General features: G+C 40.1%; 1 protein-coding gene across 1 annotated transcript; it reads right to left on the reverse strand.

The window, feature by feature from the left end:
* Nucleotides 1-11,071: 11,071 nt before the first annotated feature.
* On the reverse strand, nucleotides 11,072-23,179 carry SRD5A1 (steroid-5-alpha-reductase, alpha polypeptide 1 (3-oxo-5 alpha-steroid delta 4-dehydrogenase alpha 1); the record flags this gene model as incomplete). Its single annotated transcript, XM_010022741.1, has 4 exons — nucleotides 11,072-11,138; nucleotides 13,784-13,934; nucleotides 15,445-15,546; nucleotides 23,013-23,179. Coding segments are annotated over 4 exons (487 nt in total), but the record flags the coding sequence as incomplete, so codon positions are not given.
* Between the last annotated feature and the right edge of the window lie 1,906 nt (nucleotides 23,180-25,085).

The following is a 25,085-nucleotide window of genomic DNA, read 5'->3' on the forward strand; positions in this document are numbered from 1 at the left end:
CATTTTGTTTCTGTTCCTCATCTAGAGAAAGTTTGGAAGGATACAGGGTTTGGAAGGTTTGGGGTTTTTTTAACTCGGAGATTAGGAATTTCCGCCTTTAAGACTTACCAGTTTTCTTAGGAGAGAATGTGCTGCCAGCACTAACACTTAATTGAAAACAATTAGATCTTACAGACTTTCCTTCTTCAAAGCCTTATTTAGACATAAAAAATTGTGATAAATTAATTGTGATAGCAAGCTCAGAAGGGATTTTAAGAATAATTTTAGATGTAGAAAATAATCCCTGAGAGAGATCATAAACAAGTGAATTTTATGTTTAATATCTATGAAGCTCTTGAAAATATTTTTCTAAGTGGGATCTGAAGAGTTGAATGAAATCAGGTGCTCTCTCTTCCTATCCTGCTTGATGCAGAACCCTGCAGAGAGTTGCTTTCATAAGCAGGATCAGTTGCCCTTGAATGACAGGTTGAGAGAAGACATTAAAGAGACTCTCATGAAAATTCATGGGAATGGACTGGTCAGGATTCCTCCCTTACTTACTTTTGCAAACTAGGAGGTCCCAGGATCATCTTTTAAGTTGTCATTCTCCTGACTATTGCATAGAGAACAGCCGAGGGCATAGAGAACCTGCAGGGTGAATCCTGGCAAAGGGAAGGGATCCCAGCTCACAGTGTGCTTGCATGTGCTCTGAAATGGAAGGAAAAAAATAGATCTGGCTAGGCCTTCTGCTAGGAAAAGAATCTAAGTAATGCATTGTTCCTCCTAGGAGCAATATTCAATAAAAAATGCTTTCCTTCAGATCTAAGCTTTCTGCTGAGGAGAGCAAGATACTATTATAAAAAAGCAGGATAAAAAAGTGCTAAGATATACAGGACAAGCAGTGACAGATCTGATGTAAAATTTGTTTAGTGAGGATGTGCCCTGGGGCCCTCATCTGCCTTGTTAACATGGCATCAGATAGGGCGCCAGCTGCTTCTGTACTAAACCTGGAAGAACCACTTATGCATAGCAGAATGACTGTGGATAGAATTAAAAGAAAAGTTACGTTGTGTGTCAGCAAAGATGATCATGGTGAAAGATGTAGCTCACTTTTATTAGCTTCCAAGCTAGATCAAAGCTGTATTTAATCTTGTACAGATTTCTAGAAACTAATTTATCTTGCATGGTCAGCTGCCTAAGTATTTTTCATTGGTTCATCCTGCCCACTGGTCCTCATCTATAGGCAGCACATGCACATACCTAAATGCATTCGCTGTTTAAATAGAAACTGCACTCTTGCAATGCATCTCCGTCTCCTTAAGTATATCTATGTCCTGCATCTCCACCTTCAAAGCTATTATTTTTAACTGTTCTTGGGCCACAACTAAATCACTTGGACATCCCAGGAAGGAGATTTCCAGAAGAGGAATAGCTTCATGCCAGTATAAAAGTGCTGACCTGAGCCATATTCACATTGGCCCATGGATAAGTTAGCAGGGGAGTACAGAAGATCAAATGAGAGCAAGATTTTTTTGGCAGGGTTTTTAGGTAACAGTAATGTGCAGCAGCTGTAGGATAGATTAGATAGGGACTGATAGGAAAGAATAATACGGTTTAGCAGGTCCTTTAGAATCAGGATAGGAACAAGGATGCGAAAAGTGTGTGTCAGTAAGGGAGCATGACTGAACATTTAATCTGATGTAGAGAAAGACCTAGTCTAGGAATAAGGAGAACAAAGGAAGTGGAGTGGACAGGTGCGGGTGTTGGCAAGGAGGGCAGGAAAACTGGCAGAGCACTGGCTCATCCATCAGCACACACATTTGCCATTTGCTCTTTGAAGGAGCCAAAGTTAAGGACAGGGACGGGCAGAACAGTATTCGGAAAGCTCTCCCCCAGACTTTCTACCAGCATTCCAACTTTCTTGCACCAAAGTTCATTGATGATTCTTGTGCTTCCCAGCTGAGTGAGCAGTCTGACTGCCCTGCAGCCAGGAACCTGCCTTTGAACAGTGGCTTTCAGTAGAACTCTAACTAGAAGCTGTTTGTTTGTTTGTTTGTCATAGTTGCTGCCAGATGAAGCTTACAATGGGATACTTTTTTCTTGGAGAGTCTCTGGCAGAGCTCATGGTGTGGTATTGACTAATGCCATGAAGCAGGTAGATGGAGGACTTGTTTCCTCATTGGAAGCAGGTTAATTTAGACACAAATCAGATGTGCTTGTGGCTCTATGGCTGCCTAGTGGGACCTGGAGAGCTTTTTTTCATCACCAGGCTGTAGCTGTTTTCTCGTTCAGAGTTGCCTGGTGATATCTATGAAGTTTATCCCAGGTGGTTCCTCATGAGGTGGTGACAGATATGGTTCTTTGAACCTATTTTTGATGGATGGAAGTAAATTCTTGAGCACATACTCACAAGGTGGGAGATATTAACACAGTGTAAACCTCAAACCTTTTAGGATTGTGGGAAATTCTCAGAACCCAGCTAAGCCATGTGGCTACCAGAGTGTAGAGTTAAGATCCGTGCTGCCAATGAGACTTGCATGGTGGGAGAAAACTGTAGAACAAAATGCACTGAATGTATTTGCTCAGTTAATCTACCATGAGTGAGGAAGAATTCAATCAGACTGGCCATGCAGACAACTCCACAGAAGTGATTCTGAGCATAAAGCCATGCTACTGCCCTTTCCAACTGCACACATTTATCACTTAGGGGTTGAAAAGTGCTTCTCTGACAACTTTGTTGCCATCTTTTTTAAATGTTTTTTTGCTTTATTCCCTTGTTGATGGTCCAGGTCATGCTGTCCAGAGGTGATCCTTTCTGACAGTAGTATTCTCATGAGATGTTGTGTCAGGGACTCAACCAATTCCTACATGATACAGTCATCCTCTTCTAGGCTCCTTGTTTGTAGGAATGACCACTCCCTCTGCACCTCTCATGGGGACTCTGCCTTGATTGTTCCTTGCCTTAACTTACCTGTAAGAACAATACAGCACCAGTCCACACCACATACTACCCAGTGGGATGCTTCAGGAGTGCCAGTGCATAGATCTGTGGCTGACTCTTGGATGAGTCTTCCTTTGGGCTGTATCTGTTGGGAACAGAAAGTAAAAACCACAAGGATCTGTCTAAAACTGCTGTCCTGAAGAAATGGAAGCTGCCTTTTCCACCTTTTGCCCTCTATTTCTTCCTGCTGTTTTCTGGTTTCTGCATCCTTGTGACAACGGAAATCCTTCCCCTGCCCCGAGTGTAATATGTTTCATGTTGAGGACAGGTTATGGTGCATAATGAAATACTTAGCCTGGCCATAAGGATCCTATTGCCTGGTGCTGTCCTGGAAACGATCTGTCATTAGTAGTAACGGCTTTGGTATAGGGCTAGGAGACAGGGTGGAAGTGGTTTGACCTTGGCTGTGCCATTTATGGCATAGACAGCTCTGCCTCAGCTTACTGCACAGCTGCTGAGAACGGTTTCTCAACATTTGTACTGCATGGATAATTCTTTGCTGGACCTGATTCAAACTTTCTCATTCTTTTTGAACTCTCTTTTTGGGCATGTGGAACCCAGCAAGAATTACAGGCAAGACGTTTTGGTCTCACAGAAATTACATTTGCAGTTAGTCTCGAGGAAGAAGAAATGGTCTGTGATGTCTCACGGCAGATCTCATCTATCACCCAGGGAAGTTTCAAATCAAATCTGCTAGAACAAAATATTTACAGTATACGTTAGGAAAGAGAAAACCTTTTCTAGATCAAGTAGAGCTCTGGCTGAGTGCCCAGCCTTGCTGCCAAACAGCTGGCCTTGCTGTTGGAGCAGAAAGTAGAAAAAGGCAGTACGTTTCTCTGAAGGAATCTATACAGAGGTTAACAGAGGTAAGAGACCTTGTTCCCACAGACCAAAGTTACTTGGAGACTTCACTAATACCCGTTCCAAATGCTTTCTGGAGAGCCTTTAAGAAAAAAGGTTTACTTAAAGTGAAAGCACATTCAAAGGCTGCAAGTCAAAATGCCCATGGAGGCAAACTTCCCTAGGCTGAAAAATACGGTGTTAAGTAAAACGATCTCTATAACCAATAGAGCTATGCTTTGAATTTTGTATTTTGACCTACATCTTATGCTACACTCATGGACTTGAGAGCATATTTTAGTTGCAAATCACTCATAAATGTAGGACCAAACTCCCGCTTCTAGTTAGTTACCAGCATTTCCCTTTCTGCTCCTCCTGCAAACAGTGTTTTGCCTAAAATTCACCAGCACAAACACAAACAATTCTATATTAAAGAGTCTTGGTATTATTTTTTAGAAAATCATGATGAAGAAAAAAACCAACAAAGTAAAGCTGTGCTTCAGTAAGCAATCTTTTCTCCACAGTTATTTCCCAGACAGGGACTAATACTGTCAGACTAATGAGAATAGTAATGACATACTAATACAAAGTCATCTGAGTGACTTACAGAAGCTTTTCCTAGCTGGACACAGCCTCACTTTGCTTTCTATTGATGCTTGGAAGGCCCCTTTGCTCAGCCTGCACATATATGGGCCAGTCTGCATCATAGTTATTTTTACATGAGTACTTCATTTCTGGGAAGTGGAAGAGAAGTTAAAATTCCATGTGTGAATATCAGACAGTAATTCTGTTTGTGCAAGTGGTTATAGAGTAGATTTTGTTTTTATGTCACCATTTCAGATCGCTAAGGGAAATACATTTGGCTAAAAGGAAATTAGTTCAGGGGAAAAAAATGTTATAAAAGTAGCATCTGGAGTTACAAAGGCAAAGGAGTTACCTGTTACATCTACTTTGAATTGAAATTAAAAGCTGTTGCAATGGCAATTCATCTAGTATGAAGAATTAGGAAACAAAATACAATTGCTTCACTTTTATGGACCTTTGCTAGTAATCCTTTTAAAAGTAGTAATTACAGCATATTATCCATTCAGGATTGAAATGTCTACCTTCCAAAACATTGCATGACAGTTTCAGAGTTTCAGTGTAGGAAAACCGCTTACAGCAACTGGCAAAAGACTTTTGCCTGCAAGTGCCATGCATGCAATGTTTTATTTTGCAATTTGATAAATTAAAGCTTTGTATTGGGTTTGCGTGCCAAGGTTTTGGCAGTGGGAGGACTACAGGGGCAGCTTCCATGAGAAGCTGCCAGAAGTTTCCCCCATGTCCGACAGAGCCAGTGCCAGCTGGCTACAAGAGGGACCCACCGCTGGCCAAGGCTGGGTCCACAGTTAAGAAGGGGAAGAAGTTACTGCACAGGAACAACTGCATCCAGAGAGAGGAGTGAGGACATGTGAGAAGCAGCTCTGCAGACACCAAGGTCAGTGCAGAAGGAGGGCAGGAGGTGCTCCAGGCACTGGAGCGGAGATTCCCCTGCATCCATGGAGGTCCATGGTGGAGCAGATATCCACCTGCAGGTCATGGAGGACCCTACAGTGGAGCAGGGGGAATGTTTCAAGGAGGCTGTGACCCCGTGGCAGGCCTGCACTGGAGCAGGCTCCTGGCAGGACACATGGCCCCGTGGAGAGAGGAGCCCACACTGGAGCAGGTTTGCTGCAGGATTTGTGACCCCACAGGGGGCCCACACTGGAGCTGGGGAAGAGTGTGAGAAGTCCTCCCCTAAGGAGGAAGGATGAGCAGAGACAACATGTGATGAACCAACCACAACCCTCATTCCCCATCCCCTAGTGCTGCTGCAGTGGGAGGAGGGGGAGGAAAATCGGGAGTAAAGTTGAGCCCAGGAAGAAGGGAGGGGTGGGGGGAAGGTGCTTTAAGATTTGGTTTTATTTCTGATTTGATTAGTAATACATTAAAGAAAATTTCTCAAGTCTGTTTTGCCCATGCAGTAATTGCTGAGTGATCTCTCCCTGATCTTATCCCAGCCCACAAGCCTTTTATTATATTTTTTCTCCCCTGTCCAGCTGAGAAGGGCAGTGATAGAGTGGCTTTGGTGGGCACCTGGTGTCTAGCCATGGTCAACCCACCAGAAGGGAAAACAGGTACTTCTAACCACAGTTTTAAAGAACAGCAAATCAACAAAGTAGGGAGTTGCAGCAACTAATTTACAAAGGGAAGAGAAATTGCAGGAAGAAACTCTCCCACCAGAAATAGCTACCTGGTATCTAATCAGGACACCAGACCTCAATGAGCAAAGGAAGTAAAAAAATGAGAACTGTATCACATACCATGGGTATGCCAATTTTGAATGGAACTTGATTTTTTTATATCTAGTTTTATTAGAAAGTGCAGTCATCATTAGAAAAAGAAAAAAGAATAGTTCACAGATATGATTACACAACTCCCTCTTTTCTCATGGAAGCTTGTATGTAAGTTTCTACTGTTGCTCCCTTTCAAATAGTGCAAGAGAAGTGGAGCACTCCCTCCCAGAACAGCAGGAACACGTGCCTTCATTAGTGCTCCCTCTTCAGATCCCGCCGCCTGTGTCCTCTCAGAAAATGGACAAGTAAATAGGCATTTCCAAAAAAAGAGGCTGCAGATATAAGAGAGCAGGGACAAGCATCATCACTGTGAGGCTCTTGCTAGCACACTGGTAATCTCCAGAGAGACATTATACCAAATGTTTTACCAATCGTGATGCAGGTATTTTTTTTTCCATCTCCATTAACAAATTACCTATTGCTTCCACCATCTACTTGTACACAACAAGATGTAATGTATTGGTTTTGCTTTCAAAGCAAACATGGTAAAGAGAGGCATGGGATGAACAAAACATGTTTTATTTAGAAGCTCAACAAGAAGTTGCATTTGTGCAACTCTCTCAAATGCACACCTTGTTTTAACCTTATCCCTTCAGTCATCTTGCAATAGGAATTCCCACAATTTCACGTCTGTTTTTGTGTGGGCACATACATACTGATAGATATATTGCATCACTGCAAAAAGTGGTGCAATTGTACCCACAGGTCTGTTTTCCCCACAAAACTGACTGTCATAGGTATGAAAGGCTGCCCCACAAGTGCAACTTATTGGTAAAACTTACTAGCGTAGAACAAGCTGGGACATTCTCATATTGAAATTACTAAATTAACACGCAGGTGTTTGCTAGAGGTGGGTTTTCCCCCCCACCCCAAATAGGCTGTAAAAACTGTGCCAGGTACTCAGGACTTCTTGCCTGCCTTGCCTATCTTCATTCCTCAAAAAGACAGCAAGCTAGCTGAACCACAATTAAACAGTTGAACAGCAGGTGCTACAGTTGTCCCAAATGAAAAAGTTCACTATGACTTAGCAGCAGAAGAGAAACCCAAATAAGTAGCCTCTGCCTCTGTTAAGCTCTGCTCTAACTGTGAGTATAGAGAATCTCAGTTACATGGATTTTTTTCATAATGAAGAATGTATCACTAGATTAAAAAAAATAATCTTGTGAGTTTTAATAATTTATTTTTTCTGAGTACATCTGGCCAAGTTCCCATATACATCTATGTTATTCTAATACAACCTTACTATTGCAGTACTCAAGGCCTCATTCAGGATAATGAAATCGGTGGTACAAAAGCCTTGGTCAACTACCACAAGTTGCAGCACGGATTACTAGCAGGTGGAAAAAAAAAAAAAAAAAAAAATAAAGAAAGCATTCCAGCAAGACCCTGCAAACCATTATTTTATTAGTAGAGGATTTTTTGGAAAAGATGGAAATGCCTCTGTTAAGAATTGTTACAGATATTATACCCAGTAGCAAGCATACATGTTTTCTCCTTCCGGAACAGGCAGAACAGAGTTCATTTTAACAGTATGTATTTTCAAGAAAAATTTTTCAGTATCGGATATTTTCAAATAGAGAAAACATGTAAGCTGCTAAAAGGGGAAGGGAGCACAAGTGAAGTGTGAGAAATAAATGGGATATTGTTTAAACGAAAGGTAGTTCTAGCATTTGACCAAGTTGATTGTATGCTTTTCATCAATGTACCTTGGTCTGGTAATGCAAGAAGCTTAGAATCATTAAGGTTAGAAAAGATCCCTAAGATCATCAAGTTCAACCATTAACCTAGCACTGCCAAGTGCATCACTAAATCATGTCCCTAAATGCCATACCTACATGCCTCTTTTTAAGTACCTTCAGGGATGGTGATTCCACCCGGGTGCTTCCCTAAGCAGCCTGTTCCAGTTCTTGACAACCCTGTTGGTGAAGACATTTTTCTTCATATCCAATCTTAACCTCCTGTTGTTTGGCAGAAGAGACTGACACCCACCTTGCTCCATCCTCCCTTTAGGCAGTTGTAAAGCGTGGTAAGGTGTCCCCTCAGCCTCCTTTTCTCCAGACTAAAAACTTAAGTTCCCTCAGCTGCTTCTCTAATGAACTGTCTCCAATTCTGCACTTTACTCAAGGAAGGTTCCACCAGTATAATGAGAACATAAAATGTAAACACACAAAGAACAAAACTGTCTTTATTTTTTTAAATATCCAATTAATCAGAATTTCTAAACGCACTGACATTAACATCCCATAGACCTTAGCTTTTCTTTTTCATAAGAAGAGGAAGGACACAGATCAGCTGTCAGAGCATCATATCTCCATCCTGCTACAGGATAACCAGAAATTAACGTTATGTGAGCAAACGAGATGAATTTTCAGTCAAGGTAAGTATTCAGCAGCACAGCAAAACTGAGGCATCAGTACAAATTTTCTGTAAACTATGATAAAGACTACCAATGACAGAGCTACAGCTCTTAAATATGAGGATACATACTGAACACTAAGCAGTTTCTCTCACTGTTTACTATTAAAATAATATCTGCCTTTTCAGAAAGGTCAATAAAAAAATAAAAAGAGGAGGTGGATTAGAGACTAAAGTGCTGCAGCCAGATTTTTTTTTTACTGGTTGCTTGTCCCATAAGTGATTTTTTTTTTTTAAATATCTCTAAGGATTTATTAGTTTACCATACACTGTGCAAGTATTTAAACTATGCAAGAGTAGACAGTGCTTTTGAATCCTGCGTTTTCCCCCTAAACCAGATTTTGATAGCTGGATGATTTAGATACCAGGATTTAGAAAACCTGCCACAGGGATGTGATATAGTTTAGAAATATCTCAGTATCTTATACTAGGTTTCTAAAATTCTCTTCAGAATATGCTTTAAGTGATCCTAGTGAACTTTTATGGTCCACTAACTCCACTTTAGTACTTTTAATATACTGAGGAATAAGTCATCCTCCTCATCCTAGGGAATTTCATGACTTGGTGTTCATCAGAACAGCTAGGATCAAATACCAAATTATAGTGTGGTAACAAAACCAAGGGAAGCCTCGAACTTGAGAGCACGATCGGTCATCCTTGTCAATGATATGAGGAGCAACTGGCAGTCCAAGGGTTTAACTCTAGGTAAGTTATTGCTGCAGGATTGCCAGTTTCCCTCCCATCTTTCCTTTGACTATTTCAGTCAATAACATTTTTTTGTTACACCACTGAATAAATCCTTAATGACAGCCAGGACTTCAGTGCAGCAAGTACTGTATAAACATAGCAGAAGCTTGGGTCACAAAGTCCTTTTTCACTGCCCGTTTCCTGAATGTACTTTTTTTAAACTCTTACCTACATTTTTTTAAAGGTAAAGTTCATCATATACATTACTTTGACTACCACAGCAGCGTAACTCAACAGCAAACATAGAATTCTGAGAAAAAGCTCACTGCCATACCAAATTGGAAAACTCAATACCTGGCAAACTTGTATTACTAATTTGCTTAGAAGAACGTAACCCAACATATCAAGTGTAAACAGATCAGAAGGCACTTGGCACTTGGATTTCGATTGATTTCCAAAGCATATTAGCAGCAGTTTTTGCATTTTGTTGTAAGCTGTTTTGTTTGTTGGCTTTTTGTTTTGGGTTTGTTTTGGGGGTTTTTTTTTAATTATTATTTGGTTGTTGGTTTGGGTTTGTTCGTTTTGTGGGGCTTTTGGTTGGTTGGGTTTTTTTGGTTGGTTTTTTTTGGTGGGGTTTTTTTTTGGTTTTTTTTTTTTTTACATTTTCTGTAGGATTTCTTAGAATTTTCTTTTTCAGCAATTCTGAAAAATTCTGTAGTATCACAAGCATGCAAGGGATGCAGATGTGCCTGAAACTTGAAAGTCAGTATATGTGGGATCCAGTCTTGTTTCTGAAACCTTTCTGGCGTCCTTCAGGAAAAAAAAAAAGTAGGTGTATGAGAACTGACATTAATAAGCAGCACTAAAAGACTCCAGATTTTTGGAACATAAAATCATCTAGAGTGTTATCAACAGGAGCAGGAAGACACCTGAAGTTTTTTAAAAGAGCATAGTAAGGAATTTTTGCATAAAAAAAACCCTTGGATTTCTTAAAGTAAGTCAGAAAACATTGCACAATTGTTAGTAATGCTATACTGGCCTAAGTATCCCAAAATAAAGAATGTCTTCCAAAAATAGTGTTGAGTGAGAAAAGAGATTAATATTGAGATACTTATCAAATTTGAGAGGTAGATGACAATCTATTATTTGGGAAAGGTAGCACTAAACTGTTTATGTAAGTGGTGTTAAGTCTTACCTATGCAGTGTCCATACATGCATAAGAGTGCAAAGAGCAGGAAGAACAGTCTTTAACCTAACAGCAACTATATTCATCTAATGTCCTTGGTCTGCATCATCAGTTCTCCTGGAAATGCAGGTTGGGGGAAGAAAGGATTAGGAAAGCACAAGGAGAAAACCAACCCCATTTATGTATGCTGGCAAGTAACACACCATCCAGACTGCAGTGAGGTTGGCTGGACTAACAGCATAATCCTCAGGACAGTGGCTATATTGAGTGGAAACAGACAAAGCCTGCATAGAGAGAAGAGGAAGCACCAGAAGTCCCATACAGTACTTTCCATGATGTGAACTCGGACACATTGCCCAATGTATTCATGATGGTGCTCCACTGTTAGAAAAGTGTTTCTGTTCCTATTCACCATGTCCATCAGATTCTGGGTTTTCATGAAGAGGAAAAGCAGTAACTAAGTAGCAGTGAAACAAAGCCTTTGTCACAGGGATGGTCAGAGTATGTTGTTAACCTGCCTACACCACCTGTAAAGTATTAGGTGCTACAAAAAACATCCATTTCACAAACCAGTGTTAAAAGGACAGCTCAATACACAAATGGGATCACAATTTTTCTGCTCTTTGGGTAGTCTTCAAATTTCTCAAGGTACCACCTGAAAAAGAAAGATGGAAATCTGACAAGTACTGAATCTTTAAAATGCTCAAGGAAATTACATAGTTATATGCATTAAATTTAACACATTGTACATTTTGTAACTACAAACAAACAAAACAAGCCTTTAAAACCTACTCTGGATAGAAAACTTTCCCCATGCTCACCCTAATGACATGTCAAATTGTATAATGACTTCATGTGGAAGCAAGGGACATTTCACATACTGGAAATGACAGTCCTCTTCTGGATAGGCACATCTTCAGCTCCAGTCACAATATGGATAATCAAACTGAATGTGACAAACATTACACTAGCCTTACTGCTAATCCCCCCTCAAAGACCATCACCAATTTCAAATCTAGACAATTTTAAAAGAATAAATTCATAGCACTACCAAGTATTATTTATCTGGCCACCTTGTAACACAAACACAAACACATTTACTCCCATTTTCAAGTATTTATTCTTCTGCTTCTCTAAAGAAGAAAAAAAATTAACTTCATCTGGGCTTCTCAGATCAGGCACACATATCATCGATAGCTAACTGCAAGATCAAAGCTGAAATAAGTAGAAAACAAAGCGTGCAATGCATGATAACCTGCAGCTGTGGAATACCAGCATTACACTATTTATCCTTTTCAGTAACTTAGTTTAAGTTTTTTGAACTAAACAGACTACATGAAAATATTTCGTGACTTACATGGATTTGCTGGTTTTAGCTATTGGATTTTTTTTGGGGGGTGTCTGTACTCCTTTTCCATTTATGCATTTTTATTTTAGTGCCAATTACTTCCTGTAACAACATTTTGCTTTTCATAATGCTCTAGGTCAAGAGCTCTGAATGAGTACTATCAAAGCTTAAGACAGAACATAATATACAAGGAGAGACTGAGGAACCTGGCATTACTTAGCCTGGTGACAAAGAGACTAAGGGTCCCTGTTATTGCTACCTACAGGTACTGGTGGGGGAGTTAAAAACAATGGAGCAAAACTAGTAAATAAATGAAAACTCACAGCTGGAATGCAATGGCCCCATGCAAAAGTGCAGGCCAGAAACTGGCTAGACAGCAGCTATGCACAAAGGATGTGGACATCCTGGTGGACAAGTTGGACATGATTTCTGCAGTGATGAAGGCTAACTGCATACTGGCCTGCTTTAACAAGTATAGAGCCACCAAGTGCTTATTCTCCACTATTCAGCAGTTGAGAGCCTGCATCTGCATTACTGCCTCCATTTTTTGGCTTCCTGTGAAATAGAGACATCCACAAACTGGAGAACAATCCAGCACATGGTCACTAAGATGACAGCATAGCTGGAACACAGAAGGAGAGGTTGAGGGAACTAGGCTTGTTCAGCCTGGGAAAGTCAGGAGGTAATTGCAGTCTTCCACTACCTACAGCCATATTAGAAAGAAGGCATAGCCATATCCTTCCTTTTAAGCACACAGCAAGTGGACAAGTGGCAGGGGATAAAAGTTGCAACATGGAAAATTCCAACTAGATGCAAGGAAGAAACCCTCTTCCCAATGAGAATGGGGAAAATTATGTTCCAGTGCTTTGCCAGAGATGTGCTGAAGCCTCCATCCCCTGGAGACATTCAGAACTCAACTGGACAAGGCCCTGGGCAACCATGTATAGCCTTGTGGTTAGTCCTGGTTGGAGCAGATGACTGGACAACCTTCAGATGCTCCTCCCAACCTAAGGCACTCTGTGACTCCACTGAAATAGCAGGTAGTAAAGCAAGGAGAGATGGTCACAGGCGATAGGCTCGGATGGTTCAGGTTTGGTTAGTAGGTAAGACTTGTTCACTGGGAAGATAATACAGATCTGGAACACCCTATATACAAGGTGTAGGAGAACATCTGTTTTTGGAGTTTATCAAGACTCCACTAGACAAAGCCATGGCTGCCCTGACAGACTGTTAGCAATGGCATTTTTTCTCAACCCATTTCATCCATAAATTCATGTTCATTTCCTCTCATGCCACTAAGTTTCAGCATGAGAGCCAAAGCAGGAAGCTGAAAATAACCAAAATAAGATTAAAGTGCTCAAAGTCCTTTAAAACTGCTATTCCTTAAAGGGAATCCTTTCAAGAAACAAGTCTTCTTAAGCTACAATCCTTCTGTTAGCAGGAAAACAACATTAGCAGTCAGACTGTTTATTTACAAAGCAGAAACTTGATTAAATTGTCACTTACCAGAACTGTTTTCATATTGTCTATACACTTGATTATAGCCAATATGATACAAAATTGACTATAAGATGTGCCTGTGACAGAAGACTTTAGAGTGACTTAAGATTTTAATATTCTAGAAATAAGTTTGATCTGCAAGGGAAAGTATAGCAGATGATCAATTAAGACAATTAAGACAAACTCATCTATAATCTTTACAGATCCAGGATAACCTGTGTTCATTTAAACATTATTTTGACCACCTCGTTGTGTTTATGGTCCATACTATGCTGTTGAAATTCTGCAGTGCTTAATACTACTCAGTGTTCTCTATTGTACTCTCCACTGCAGCAGCAGTGTCTTTCACAAGACTTGTACTGCAACATCCCTATGGGATGAGGTGTTAATTTGTGAAGTTGAAATGAAGAATGGCGTAGAGACAACAGAAATTATAAGACACAAACACTTACTGGTGGTGTTGTTTTGCCCTTGAACCCAGGATGAAAAGTGTGCACAACGCAAATGCAAGACTTTCAATGGTGCAGCAGGCAAGGGCAAACCCAAACCATTCCAGGATCTCTCCAAAAAAGTTGGCTCCACTGACATACTCAAACATTCCTCCTGAAAGCAGGACAGAGTTAGCTTAAAAACACCTTAATAAGACCTATATCACCAGTGTCTCTATATATATAATTTTTAAAAGGCACTGTTTTTCATTTCAAGCTGTACGATGATCACTTCAGACCTCATTCCTAGACTGACCTTCTCCAGTTCTGTTTTTCTTTAATTCATGAAAGATATTTATCAATATCAGAAGTGAGTTCATGTCTTTCTAAATAACTACTTAATGATATCAAACTGTTTTTTTGACCATAAACTAAACTTTTTTATAATATGTAAAAACAGAAAACATGCTCCCCTTTAAGAGTCCCCAAAAATACCCATGCGGTTAGTTAGCATACAATGTTTAATTTCTTTAATTGAAGTACTTAGGAAACTAAGTTAATTATGAACAATATTATCATCATGAATTAAAGTTCCAAATTTATCCTCTAGCTCAAGATGTGGTGCAGTAGACTGTCCCCTGCCCAGCCTACTGCTTCAGCCCTGGCACTCAGTGAAAGTAGTAATTAGCAGTTTGCATTAAATGTGTTTTATAGCAAATTACACAAACAATCAGTACTCACCTGCAGGGAATTTCATAAAATAAGAACTTTCACCCTCATTCCAAAGTTAGTGTACAAATTGATTAATATTTCAGAATGTGCTTTACCAGTGGGACTAAACAAACATGTATTTGCCAAGCGTAACACAGGACATGTTTTGACCTTGCTTTAATTATATTTACTTTGCCTCTGTGACAAATGAGAAGCAGAATTGTAGCACTTGAACTGGATACGCAGTATCAAAAAGACCAACTCCTCCTGATTGTGCATCAAATAACATCTTATTCCCTTCAGAACTTTTTTGTAAGCTGAATGTAATACAGTACATTTATATTCAGTTTTCACATGGGCAATTGGATTTACTTCTATTAATAAGTTGTCTTGGCAAAAAAATAACAATCTATTGCCATATATATATGTAGTTATTCCAGTTTTAAGTGTCTCACTAAAAATCAAGAGAGCAATAACATAAGGAAAACACTTAAAGAAACATCAGAATTCAGAGGTAACCACTGTTTTTCTGCTCTGAGTGTAATATACATTGTAATGTACCTGGAAGAGTCTAATATTTCCAAAGTGTCAATAAACTTTAACACTTCACTAGGCTCCATAAAAAGCCATTTCATATTCTTCATTTTCACACAACGAACAGAATTTATAATGCCTGATTTCCTTTGGATGTCTGTCCTCTTTTTCCTGTGTCTCCCTTACCACAGTAGTTGTTGCTCTCTGATTACCTAAGACCTTATCTAAGGTCTTTCTCCATCCACCTACTGATTCTCATGAAAGGTACAAGAACCCAACTCCCTCTTCTTTGTTCCCTCCCATTATGTATTTACACACATCAGTAAGATTCTCCTGAGCCCTCAATTACCCTGGCTGAACAAACAGTCCCAGTTCCCTCCACCTCTCCTCATATGGGAGATGCTGCTTTTACTATATAAATTACTAACACATTTACTCACCTCTTGGTATCTTGTAGCCAGTTTCCCCTGGTTTTCTCAAGTTTCTGAGAATATGATCAGAATGAATATTGACTGCCATGCCAATCAACCACCCTAGAAAACCTGAAGAGAAATATTTAAAATACTATCTTTAATGCATTGAGCCAAAGTACTTCTGAACAGTACAAAGTACTGTTCAGAAAAGAAACTACAGTCATATATCACTTCTTAGGAATATTATCTCAAAGCAGTAGTAATGTAAGCAGTATAAACAACTCTGGTGACATCCTGCACAATCCCAGTCCCACACTGAGCTCTTTGGAAGAGCTCACAGCAATCTATAGGTCTCTAGATAGGAATGGTACTGTACGTATGAACTTTATTCTTATATAAATGTATGCATGTGTACATATATACAGATGTAATATTCCACTAACTTCCACACAGAAAGCAAATACACTGAAATTTCAAACACTGAAAGTAACAGCTATTCTTATTCCTGTCAGAGAGATTCGTCTTAGTCCCACTGACCTACTTTTTTTTCTTTTTTTAACTGACATCACACCAGAGTTTCTACAGCAGGCTTCTGTGCAATAAAAGAGATAATAAAATTGTGAAAGAATTCAGGCACCATTTACTTGTGTCATTCAGCAAAATGTTTTAACCATTTATACCAGGCTTTCACAGGAACTTAGATTGTTGCATTCTGCATCTTTGTGTTTTGTTGCCATAATTACATGGGATAAATCAAAAGGAATTTAGGATTGAAATTTGGTATTTTCACCCTTCCATTTTGAGCCTTTGACTAGGTTACCTATGTTATCTTCCTTTGAAGGCAGCATTCTTTGTTATTAGGAGCAGACAAGATTCAGATTTTGAGGGTACATCTATTGTATTGTTCTGAATCTACCTCTGAAGTTACTGATTTTTATTATCAAGAATATGCCAGTGATGTGCTTCTAGAACAAAGTCACTTTACATGCCAGATCAAGAAAGCTTTGCCTTTTTGCACCCATAGCCTGAGTCTTTCAGATGGCTCTCTTTCAGTACAGATCAATCCAGTAGTACAACAATCTCTGCAAAGACACTAAGTGTATATCCAGATGTAAAAAGCCATGTTGCAAGATTAGCAGGTTGTCAGAGCATATTTTACCAAGACTTAACCTACATTTCAAATTGAAGCTACAGGTATAAGTGGACCTTGCCTCTCAAACATGTTGTTCAACAGGCAGCTTATTCTCACACTCCCTCGTGGGCTGCATTTACCTAAAGCACCTAGCTGTCTGCTTTCACACAGATTAGGAGGAAATGAGTACTCTGCAGAGAGATGGAGGTTTCTGCATGAATGCTCTCTCCATATTTACCTATATAAATTAAAGAAGTTCCTCAATTAGCTCATTACAATCTGCTTATGTTACTGTCCTGGGTTCAGCTACAGCAGTCATTTTTTTCTCCTTCTCAGTAGCTGGTGCAGGGCTGTGTTTTTGACTTTCAGTCTGGGAACAATGCTGATAACACTGATGTTTTTAGTTGTTGCTCAGTAATGTTTACTCTGACCAAGGACTTTCTCAGTCTCATGCTTGGCCAGAGAGGAGGGGAAGCCAGGAGGAAGCAGAGGCAGGACACCTGACCCAAACTGGCCAAAGGGGTATTCCATACCACAGCACGTCATGCCCAGTATATAAACTGGGGGGACTTACCCGGAAGGCCCAGATCGCTGCTCGGGTCGGGCTGGGTATCGGTCGGCAGGTGGTGAGCGGTTGTGTCCTTTTCCCTTGTTATTCCTCTTATCATTATTATTGGTAGCAGTAGTGGTTTGTATTATACCTTAGTTACTGGAGAGCTGTTATCTCAACCCGTGGGAGTTACATTCCTCCGATTCTCCTCCCCATCCCTCCGGGAGCGGGGGGAGTAAGGAAAAGGGGGGGAGTGAGCGAGCGGCTGCGTGGTTCCAAGTTGCTGGCTGGGCTTAAACCACGACAGTTACAAAACTAATTGCAGAATTCAGTCATGTAAACAACCGTTTCTTAAACTTTTGGTCACACAGCACACTGCAGTAAGTTTCCATTAGCAGTCGAGATGCACAGATGCTGTGAAGTGTCGTTTGCAGTGACATTTTACCATAATCCTTTCAACTATATATTCAGTGTAATCACATCATCATGAGATAGATTAGAGACAAATTAGATCAACACGATGAGGAATTTACAGACCAATTCATATAACAACATCATCATTCAAAAACCAGAGTGAATAATTCAAATGCTGTTGAATTCCACTTTTAGGAAAAAAGATAATTTTAACCTTTTTCCTTCAGAACAGATCTCTATCCCAACACAGAATATTGACTCCCCAGTGCATCCAGCAACAAAAACATTTTGCTTCTCTTAGCATTAGTAATTCCGTATCAATTTGCTAATTGCCAGAGGAGATTGAGACTACCTTGGAAAACAAGGGATGTTATTCATACAACTAAATAAGCAAGTCATTGTCTCTACCCATACATTTCTACTCTGAAATGACACTACAATTTTTTGAGAACACTACCTGTGTATCCTGTACGGGTATCTGTTTGCAAACTACTATAAAAAATTTTCAGATAATGCAAAAATACTGGAGCTTGTTATGAGTGCCCAGTTACTATAGAAGATTAGTTCAATTCTACACATTTTTACCCCTCCAACTTGAAAACTACCACCTCTGAAGGAAACCAAATCTTTCTTCATGGACAGCAAGCTGAAGAAGTTGGCTATTTTCACAGCACCCCTCTTTGATTTGAAGATCCACTTTCCCTTGAAGCATAACCATGTTTCCTGCACCTATACTCAATGGACAGAGTATAAAGTTGTGGAAAGCCAGCAGTGGCAGTAGCAGTGGGAGTCTCCCAATGCTGCCCACAGATCACCATTGACTGAACATGACTTCCTTTGAATCATCACCCCAACAAAGGATGAACTTGGATGAAACCAGACAAGCTCAGCAGTAATGAAATCACAACTGACGTCAGGAGGCAACAATCCAACACCATTTCTCCTGCCCTGAAGGACTGTAATGACAGATGAAACCCAACATCATGGGCTGAATGAACTCAACAAACTTTAAAGAGATTGTCCATGGACTAAGGAATGGCATCTGTGTATATATATAGAGAGATTATATATATATTTATATATACACACACATACATATCAAGAGACAAGAAAAACAGATGGTATATTGGAAAGTGCGGGACCCGAGCATGATGTAAACAGTATGGAACAAAGGGTGGATACCGTCCTGGTGTCAGCTGCAACAGTTATTTTCCTTCCTAGCAGCTAGCACAATGCAGTGTTCCAGCTTTTCTGACCTACTAGAGTTCAACTGGGAAGGACCTGGGAATACATCTGGAGTGCTGTGTCCAGTGGTGGGCTCCTCTGTACAAGACAGACAAGCAGCTACTGCAGAAGGTCCAGAGGAGGGCCACACCGATGATCAAGGTCTGGAGCATCTTTCTTACAAGGAGAGACTGCAGGAGCTGGGCCTGTTTAGCCAAGAGCAGACTGAGAGGGGATCTCATTAATGCACATAAAGATCTCAAAGGCGGGCATCAGGAGGATGGTGCCAGACTCTTTTCAGTGGTGCCTAGTGACAGGACAAGGAGCAATGGCCATAAACCAAAACACAACAGGTTTCACCTCAACATGAGGAAGAAATTCTTTATGCTGAGGGTGGCAGAGCACTGGAACAGGCTGCCCAGGGAGGTTGTGGAATCTCCCTCTCTGGAGACATACAAAACCCGCCTAGACACGTTCCTGTGTAACTGCTCTGGGTGGCCCTGCCTTGGCAGGGGTTTGGACTGGATGATCTCCAGAGGTCCCTTCCAACCCTAATGATTCTTTGATTCTGTGGTTGATTCGCTGTCCTAATCCTCAGATTCCCACTATGACTGAGTCCTAGGACTACACTCTACAAAGCCAAGAGCTGGTTACACACCACAATCTACATGACTTGGCTTCCACCACAGGGAAATGCAGACATGTAAACAGGAAAGAAGCCACAGCATATTCCATTATTTTCAGAATCACAGGATACACCATACATAATAGTCTTGTGAGGTCATCTATTTAATTCAAGAGGCTTTTCTCCATCTGGATAAACCTGGAGATTAAGGCCTGGCTTCATATTATGAGAACCCTTGCATAAGAAGGACTAACTAGGTGTGTATTACCAAACAATGTAGCGCAACAGAACAGCATGTATGCATTGTTGCACCAGTGCCCTCTTCACCCTTACTCTCATAAAAATCTCATGCAAAATGACCTACTCTTCTTCTGCAGACTATTTCACAGTGACAGCATAGTAACTGCTGTCTGGTTCACCTCTACCGCTCTGGGATTCAGGAATATGCAGTGCAAGATGATGTATAAAAAACAGCAGGAGGCCAATTTCTATGGGTATGCTGGAAGTGCCTTATATACACTTCAGGTGACCAAGTGCCTCATCTCATCTGTGTTTAGTCTTTCCAAGAAGGCACACAATTATTTGGAGCATCCAGATGCCGACAGATATTAGGAGAGATACTGACTAACCCATATCCCTCCGTCATAAGGCCATACCCAGGTATGGACAACACCCATGCTCTCCTCATGTCTATTCTGTACAGCCAGCAGAGGTGGCATGTGTGCTTGGCTGCCTGACTGCCATATAAAAGGCCTCACACAAAATATTAGGTGCTGATGTTCTGCAGAAGCTACTGCAAAGAAAAGTGTTTTGATGAACAGAAGGGTTAGCCATCAACATGAAAGTGGCTGAATGGGGATTTAAAGTAGTAAGACAAGACACGTGGCATACTGGCATACTGCAAAGTGTTTGATGAAGCTAAAGCAAGCAAAGGAAAACAGCTTCCAATGAGAAGTGAAGACAGATTAGGAAAGAACACAGGCATGAAACATGCAGGTACATATATCCCCGTTTGTAGTATTCACCACTTCAGGGTACCATGGGTTCTTTTGGTAAGTTCACAGGCTTTCTATTGGCACATGTGTGTAAGGTACATGCTGAAAGATTATAAAGTTGCTTCCACACCGATTTGCAAGCTCATGGTTTTATCAAGCGTTGTACTGCATTTGAAGTTCTCTGCTGTGACCTAAACCTAGCTGCAGTCCAGAGAAACTGTGAGCAAGCAACATCAAAACTGTATGCTGCTCCAAATCAATTGCTGGTGTAGATATAAGCTATTGCTTTCCCAGAGTTAACTCCTAAACATCTGAAAACAGTCAATCTGTATATTAAGGCTTCACAGCTTTGCATCAGCTGTTTGAAACCTCCCACTATGATAGTCAATCAGCCTCACTTCTCCGAAGTTTTGTTTTCACTGCAGATTTATGTAACTTCAGCTTCCAACTACTGAACCTTGTTTAGCTGCTACTTGTAGACACTCTCCCATTTCTCTTCCACTAGTAACTTTATACAGACTGAAGAAATACCTTGTTAATCCTCAGCAAATATGCCTTATTTCTATTCTTATTTTCCAATCTTTTACTCATTTTTTCTGCCAATGTTTTTCAAGAACCAGAACATAATAATCCTGTTGTTCAGGGACTATCCAGTGTACAATACAGCACTGCTGCATTTGAGTTGAACAAAGCTACGAGCATAAACTGCGGACATTTGGAGGTACCTAGCTGAGATGAATACCAAATAATTATAAACATTCACTGTGTTCCAATTATCTTGATGTGCACTACAAAACAATAAGAAAACCCCAAAAGCCCTAAAGATGTTCCAGTACAGGAAGAAACAAGCCATGCCAAACTAAAGATTTACTGTAATAACATTCAGAAAAGCCAGCGAGTGACACCCAAAATGGTTGCTACCATTAATAGCAGCATTACTAATAGTACTAATAATAGTACCATTAATAGAACTAATAACAGTAGTAATTAACAATACTAATAATTATCAGTACTGATAATAGTACCATTAATACCATTACCAGGAATGTTCACTTTCTTAGTTTTTCAAGATAACTTTTTAAAGCAATATTTTTACTCAAAACAGTCATGAAAGCAACACTTTGCTTATGATTAGCATTACTGGAAATAAATATATATAAGCATATATTCCAAACTGGTATTATTTGGAGAAAAAAAAAAAAAAAACACCAAAACACAACAAACAAACCCAAACAACAGAAGGCAGATGAACTTAGCTATTATTATTTATACATTTACATCTTTCAGAACTCCTTGACAAAAAACAAACCAAGGAAACCTGAGCAGCAGTCTTATGACCTCAAGTTTTTAAGACCTTACAATAAGGATGAATTTTTTTATGGCTCCTGACTCATGATTTAACAGCACTATATTGAGATATCTTTTAATTAAGGTCCTAAACTAGGACACCGGAAACAAGTCCATGGTGCATCAGTCTTCAACAGTTTTGATCCACAAATCTTTTAATCTCTTTTTTTTTTTTTTTTGTCAGAGCCAAGTTTAACCAGACTGGAAATTCAAAAATACCAAGAGAATTTCAAGTACATCAAGTGCCTACCACCCACTGAAATAATTCCCTTGTGCCTCAATGTCTTCATTTTTAGAACACAAGCAGTACCGCCTTCTAATCTTGGCAAGAGAATCTATTTTGATTTACATTTTGTCGATCTTATAGTCATGACAGCATTTAGCACAGCAGTCTATTATCATCCACAATAACACTGCAGTAATGATAAAAGCTTCTTATTCTAAAAGTCTTGAGACATGAGAGAAACACTAATTTGCTCTGACTCTAGAAGAACAAGAGTAGTACTTGGTCAGATCAAGGATGCACACAGCCCAGTATTATGCCTTTGACTGACAAGGAGAAATATTCTGGTTGATCTTCAGATCAGAAAGATCTTTCTGGTACCACTAAACATCTTGGCTTTTTAATCACATGCACGGTTTCAAGTATAAACGCAACCTCATCTCCTGACAGGAGCGATCCACCCCTTCGCACCCTTCCTTGAGGACCAGTAATGTTCTTCGTCAAAGCCCACTCCTATTACAAGGGTGGGTGGGCTGGTACATGTGTGTGCAGGCATGCCTAAATGCCCTAGCACCAAGGACTTAAATGGTATCTTGGTATTTAGCAGCTACCCTTACTGGATTTTTATTCCAACAATTTGTTCACTTCTGTTTGGCCACATACAAACCTTTAGTACCCAGGACATTGAGAAACAAGGGATTTCAGTTTAATCTACATATTATGTGGAAAATCTGCTTTGTTTGTTCTAAACCTGTATGCTGATGGTTTCATTTCAGGCCTCAAGTTCTTATATTCAAAAATAAACCAACAAAAACCCCAAACTACGTGACCCATATTTACTTTGGTGTTAAAGAATAAATATGACAGTCAGGTCATCTAACCCTGACATTGTGAGAAGAAGTGTCAGTTCACAGTTCTAAAAGAAAAAAAGGTTAAAAAGCTTCCAGCTACAGCAAACAAAAGAGTTAACGATGAGAAAAGTTATAAAATGGGATTTAAGACACTATAAAATTATAACAAAAATAAAAAGCTGTGAAGACAAAGGAAAACTACACCTAATATTCTTGTAACATGTTTTAACTCACCTGTAATGAAGCATGGATCTTTTAACCAGCCTGAAGGGTATTTTGCATAGTTGCTTAAGCTTCGGCCTTGCAAATATCCATTATAAACACAGAACAGAAGTGCCAGCACAAAAGTGAAAAATGGTGTTGGTTTTCCTTCCCGGATCAGAAGAGGAAATACAAGTGCCCTATAGCAAACACGGAAAGAAAAACTGCTGCATTAACAAACAGAAAAGGTATTTTTGATGTCCTGAACTGTTATCCACTGTCCATATTATCCTGCTTTTGAAACTCTCAGCAGTCTTTCAGAAGGATAGTTACACTTGCTCTGACACCTGAACGATTTTGTTGCCTCATCAGAATTACAAGATCAGTCCTCTCACTCCCTACAACAGATTTGTTGAACCTTATATTAGGCAATTACTTTGACCATAGCGATAAAGGCAACTGATGTTTTAAACATGGCATATTTTCATCCTCCTTCCTCATTAGTTTTCTGAAATGAGCCAGGTCTCACAATCCCTACACCAAATCCACCAGCACTTCCAGGGTGAAAGTCAATCTCCTTAAAATTAACCTAACTAAGCTCAGTTTCCTCCTTGAAGTAACTTTATTAATTGCTTTGCCTTGACAATCTTAGCCTACCCTATGGCACCTGATAAAGACAGGTGACAAATCCACAACTGCTATCTTATTTGGGAAAGGAATCTTCATTGCTTTTCCTGGGTGATTACATCAGTAAACAAGCTCCAAACAAGAAAAGCAGGTGAGGGTTTCTGTGCTTTTTCTCACATGGCTAGCCAACTTCCAATAACCTAACAATTTAACTGCAATCTATAATTATACGGGATTACTGTAGCCTGAGCATTCTTTGCGATGTTTTTCCAGCTACCTCAGGATTACTGCTTCAGAGGAACCTTCCCAGAGGAAGCAAAACCGTGACGGCTTTCAAGAAAGCGTAACAAAATTATTAATGTGATTATTTAAAGCTTGCTAGGTTACAACAAATGGATAACAGTCTACATTCACCTACAGAACAGTCCCTCTGTTCAGAGACAGCAATAAGCAGCTAGAAAAAGAAGCTGCAGTACAGCTCAGCTTTCTGGGCAAGCCTTGATCTTGCATTTCCAGGTTTTCCCAGCCACAGGGGACGAGTTACCATCCCATGTCAAAGCTAATCTCTTTACTCTTAAGGATGGAAAAAGAGGGAGTTAAAGACACAGTCCTGGGTTTGCAGAGCCAGTCAGCTGCCAGGCCAACCGTACACTGCATCCCTCTGCACCACCAGGATGTGGAATACTTTTGGTTAAGACCAACAGCCTCTCACAATAAGCACTGCACAACAACTGTTGTATGTAGCTGATATCAACACATACATCACACATTCCACTTAAAATTAGCCTGAAAAATCTCTCTCTGCCATATTAGCATGGTAGCAACATCACTTGTTGAGTACTACCAGTAGCTACCATCAATGACTTGATGGGAACAGCAAAATCTTGCCTAAGCTCTAGTCAGGCTACTTTTTCCTAAGTAGCTTACAGAATACCCAAATACCATTGACTGCACAGGGCACTCAGCCCCAGCTCTGCCAATGCTTTAACTAATCCTTGAATATCCTGAGCTGGGAGGGACCCACAGTGATCATCGAGTCAAATTCCCAAAGTGAACACCATGTAATTGGCAAATCACTACTGTTTCCCCATAATAAAATAATACCAGCATTCAGAGCTGATCATTCCTTGTTGGAACAGTGTTCTTACAACTACCTGGTCAAGTCATTGATTAAACCGAGGTAACCACGAGAACTACAGCTATAGGATAGAGATGATACGGAACACTGGAAGAGCACCAAATATTCTATTCTAAAAGATGCCCGAGCGCTCCACCGCACCCCACACGGCAGGACACAGCAGCGAGCAACTCACCGCCACAATTACTTGCTCAGCTCATGTAAAAACCTAGAGCATCTTTACACATGCGGAAATGACTTTAGTGATTGTTATCTCGAATAACACCAATTAATAATAACCAACAGCAAAATTTCAGTCCCTGTAGCCGGAGAACAGCAGCCAAGTATTTTTGCCGGGAGTG

Source organism: Nestor notabilis, unplaced genomic scaffold (genome assembly GCF_000696875.1).
Source record: "Nestor notabilis isolate BGI_N333 unplaced genomic scaffold, ASM69687v1 scaffold14209, whole genome shotgun sequence".
In the NCBI taxonomy this organism is placed as follows: Eukaryota; Metazoa; Chordata; class Aves; order Psittaciformes; family Psittacidae; genus Nestor; species Nestor notabilis.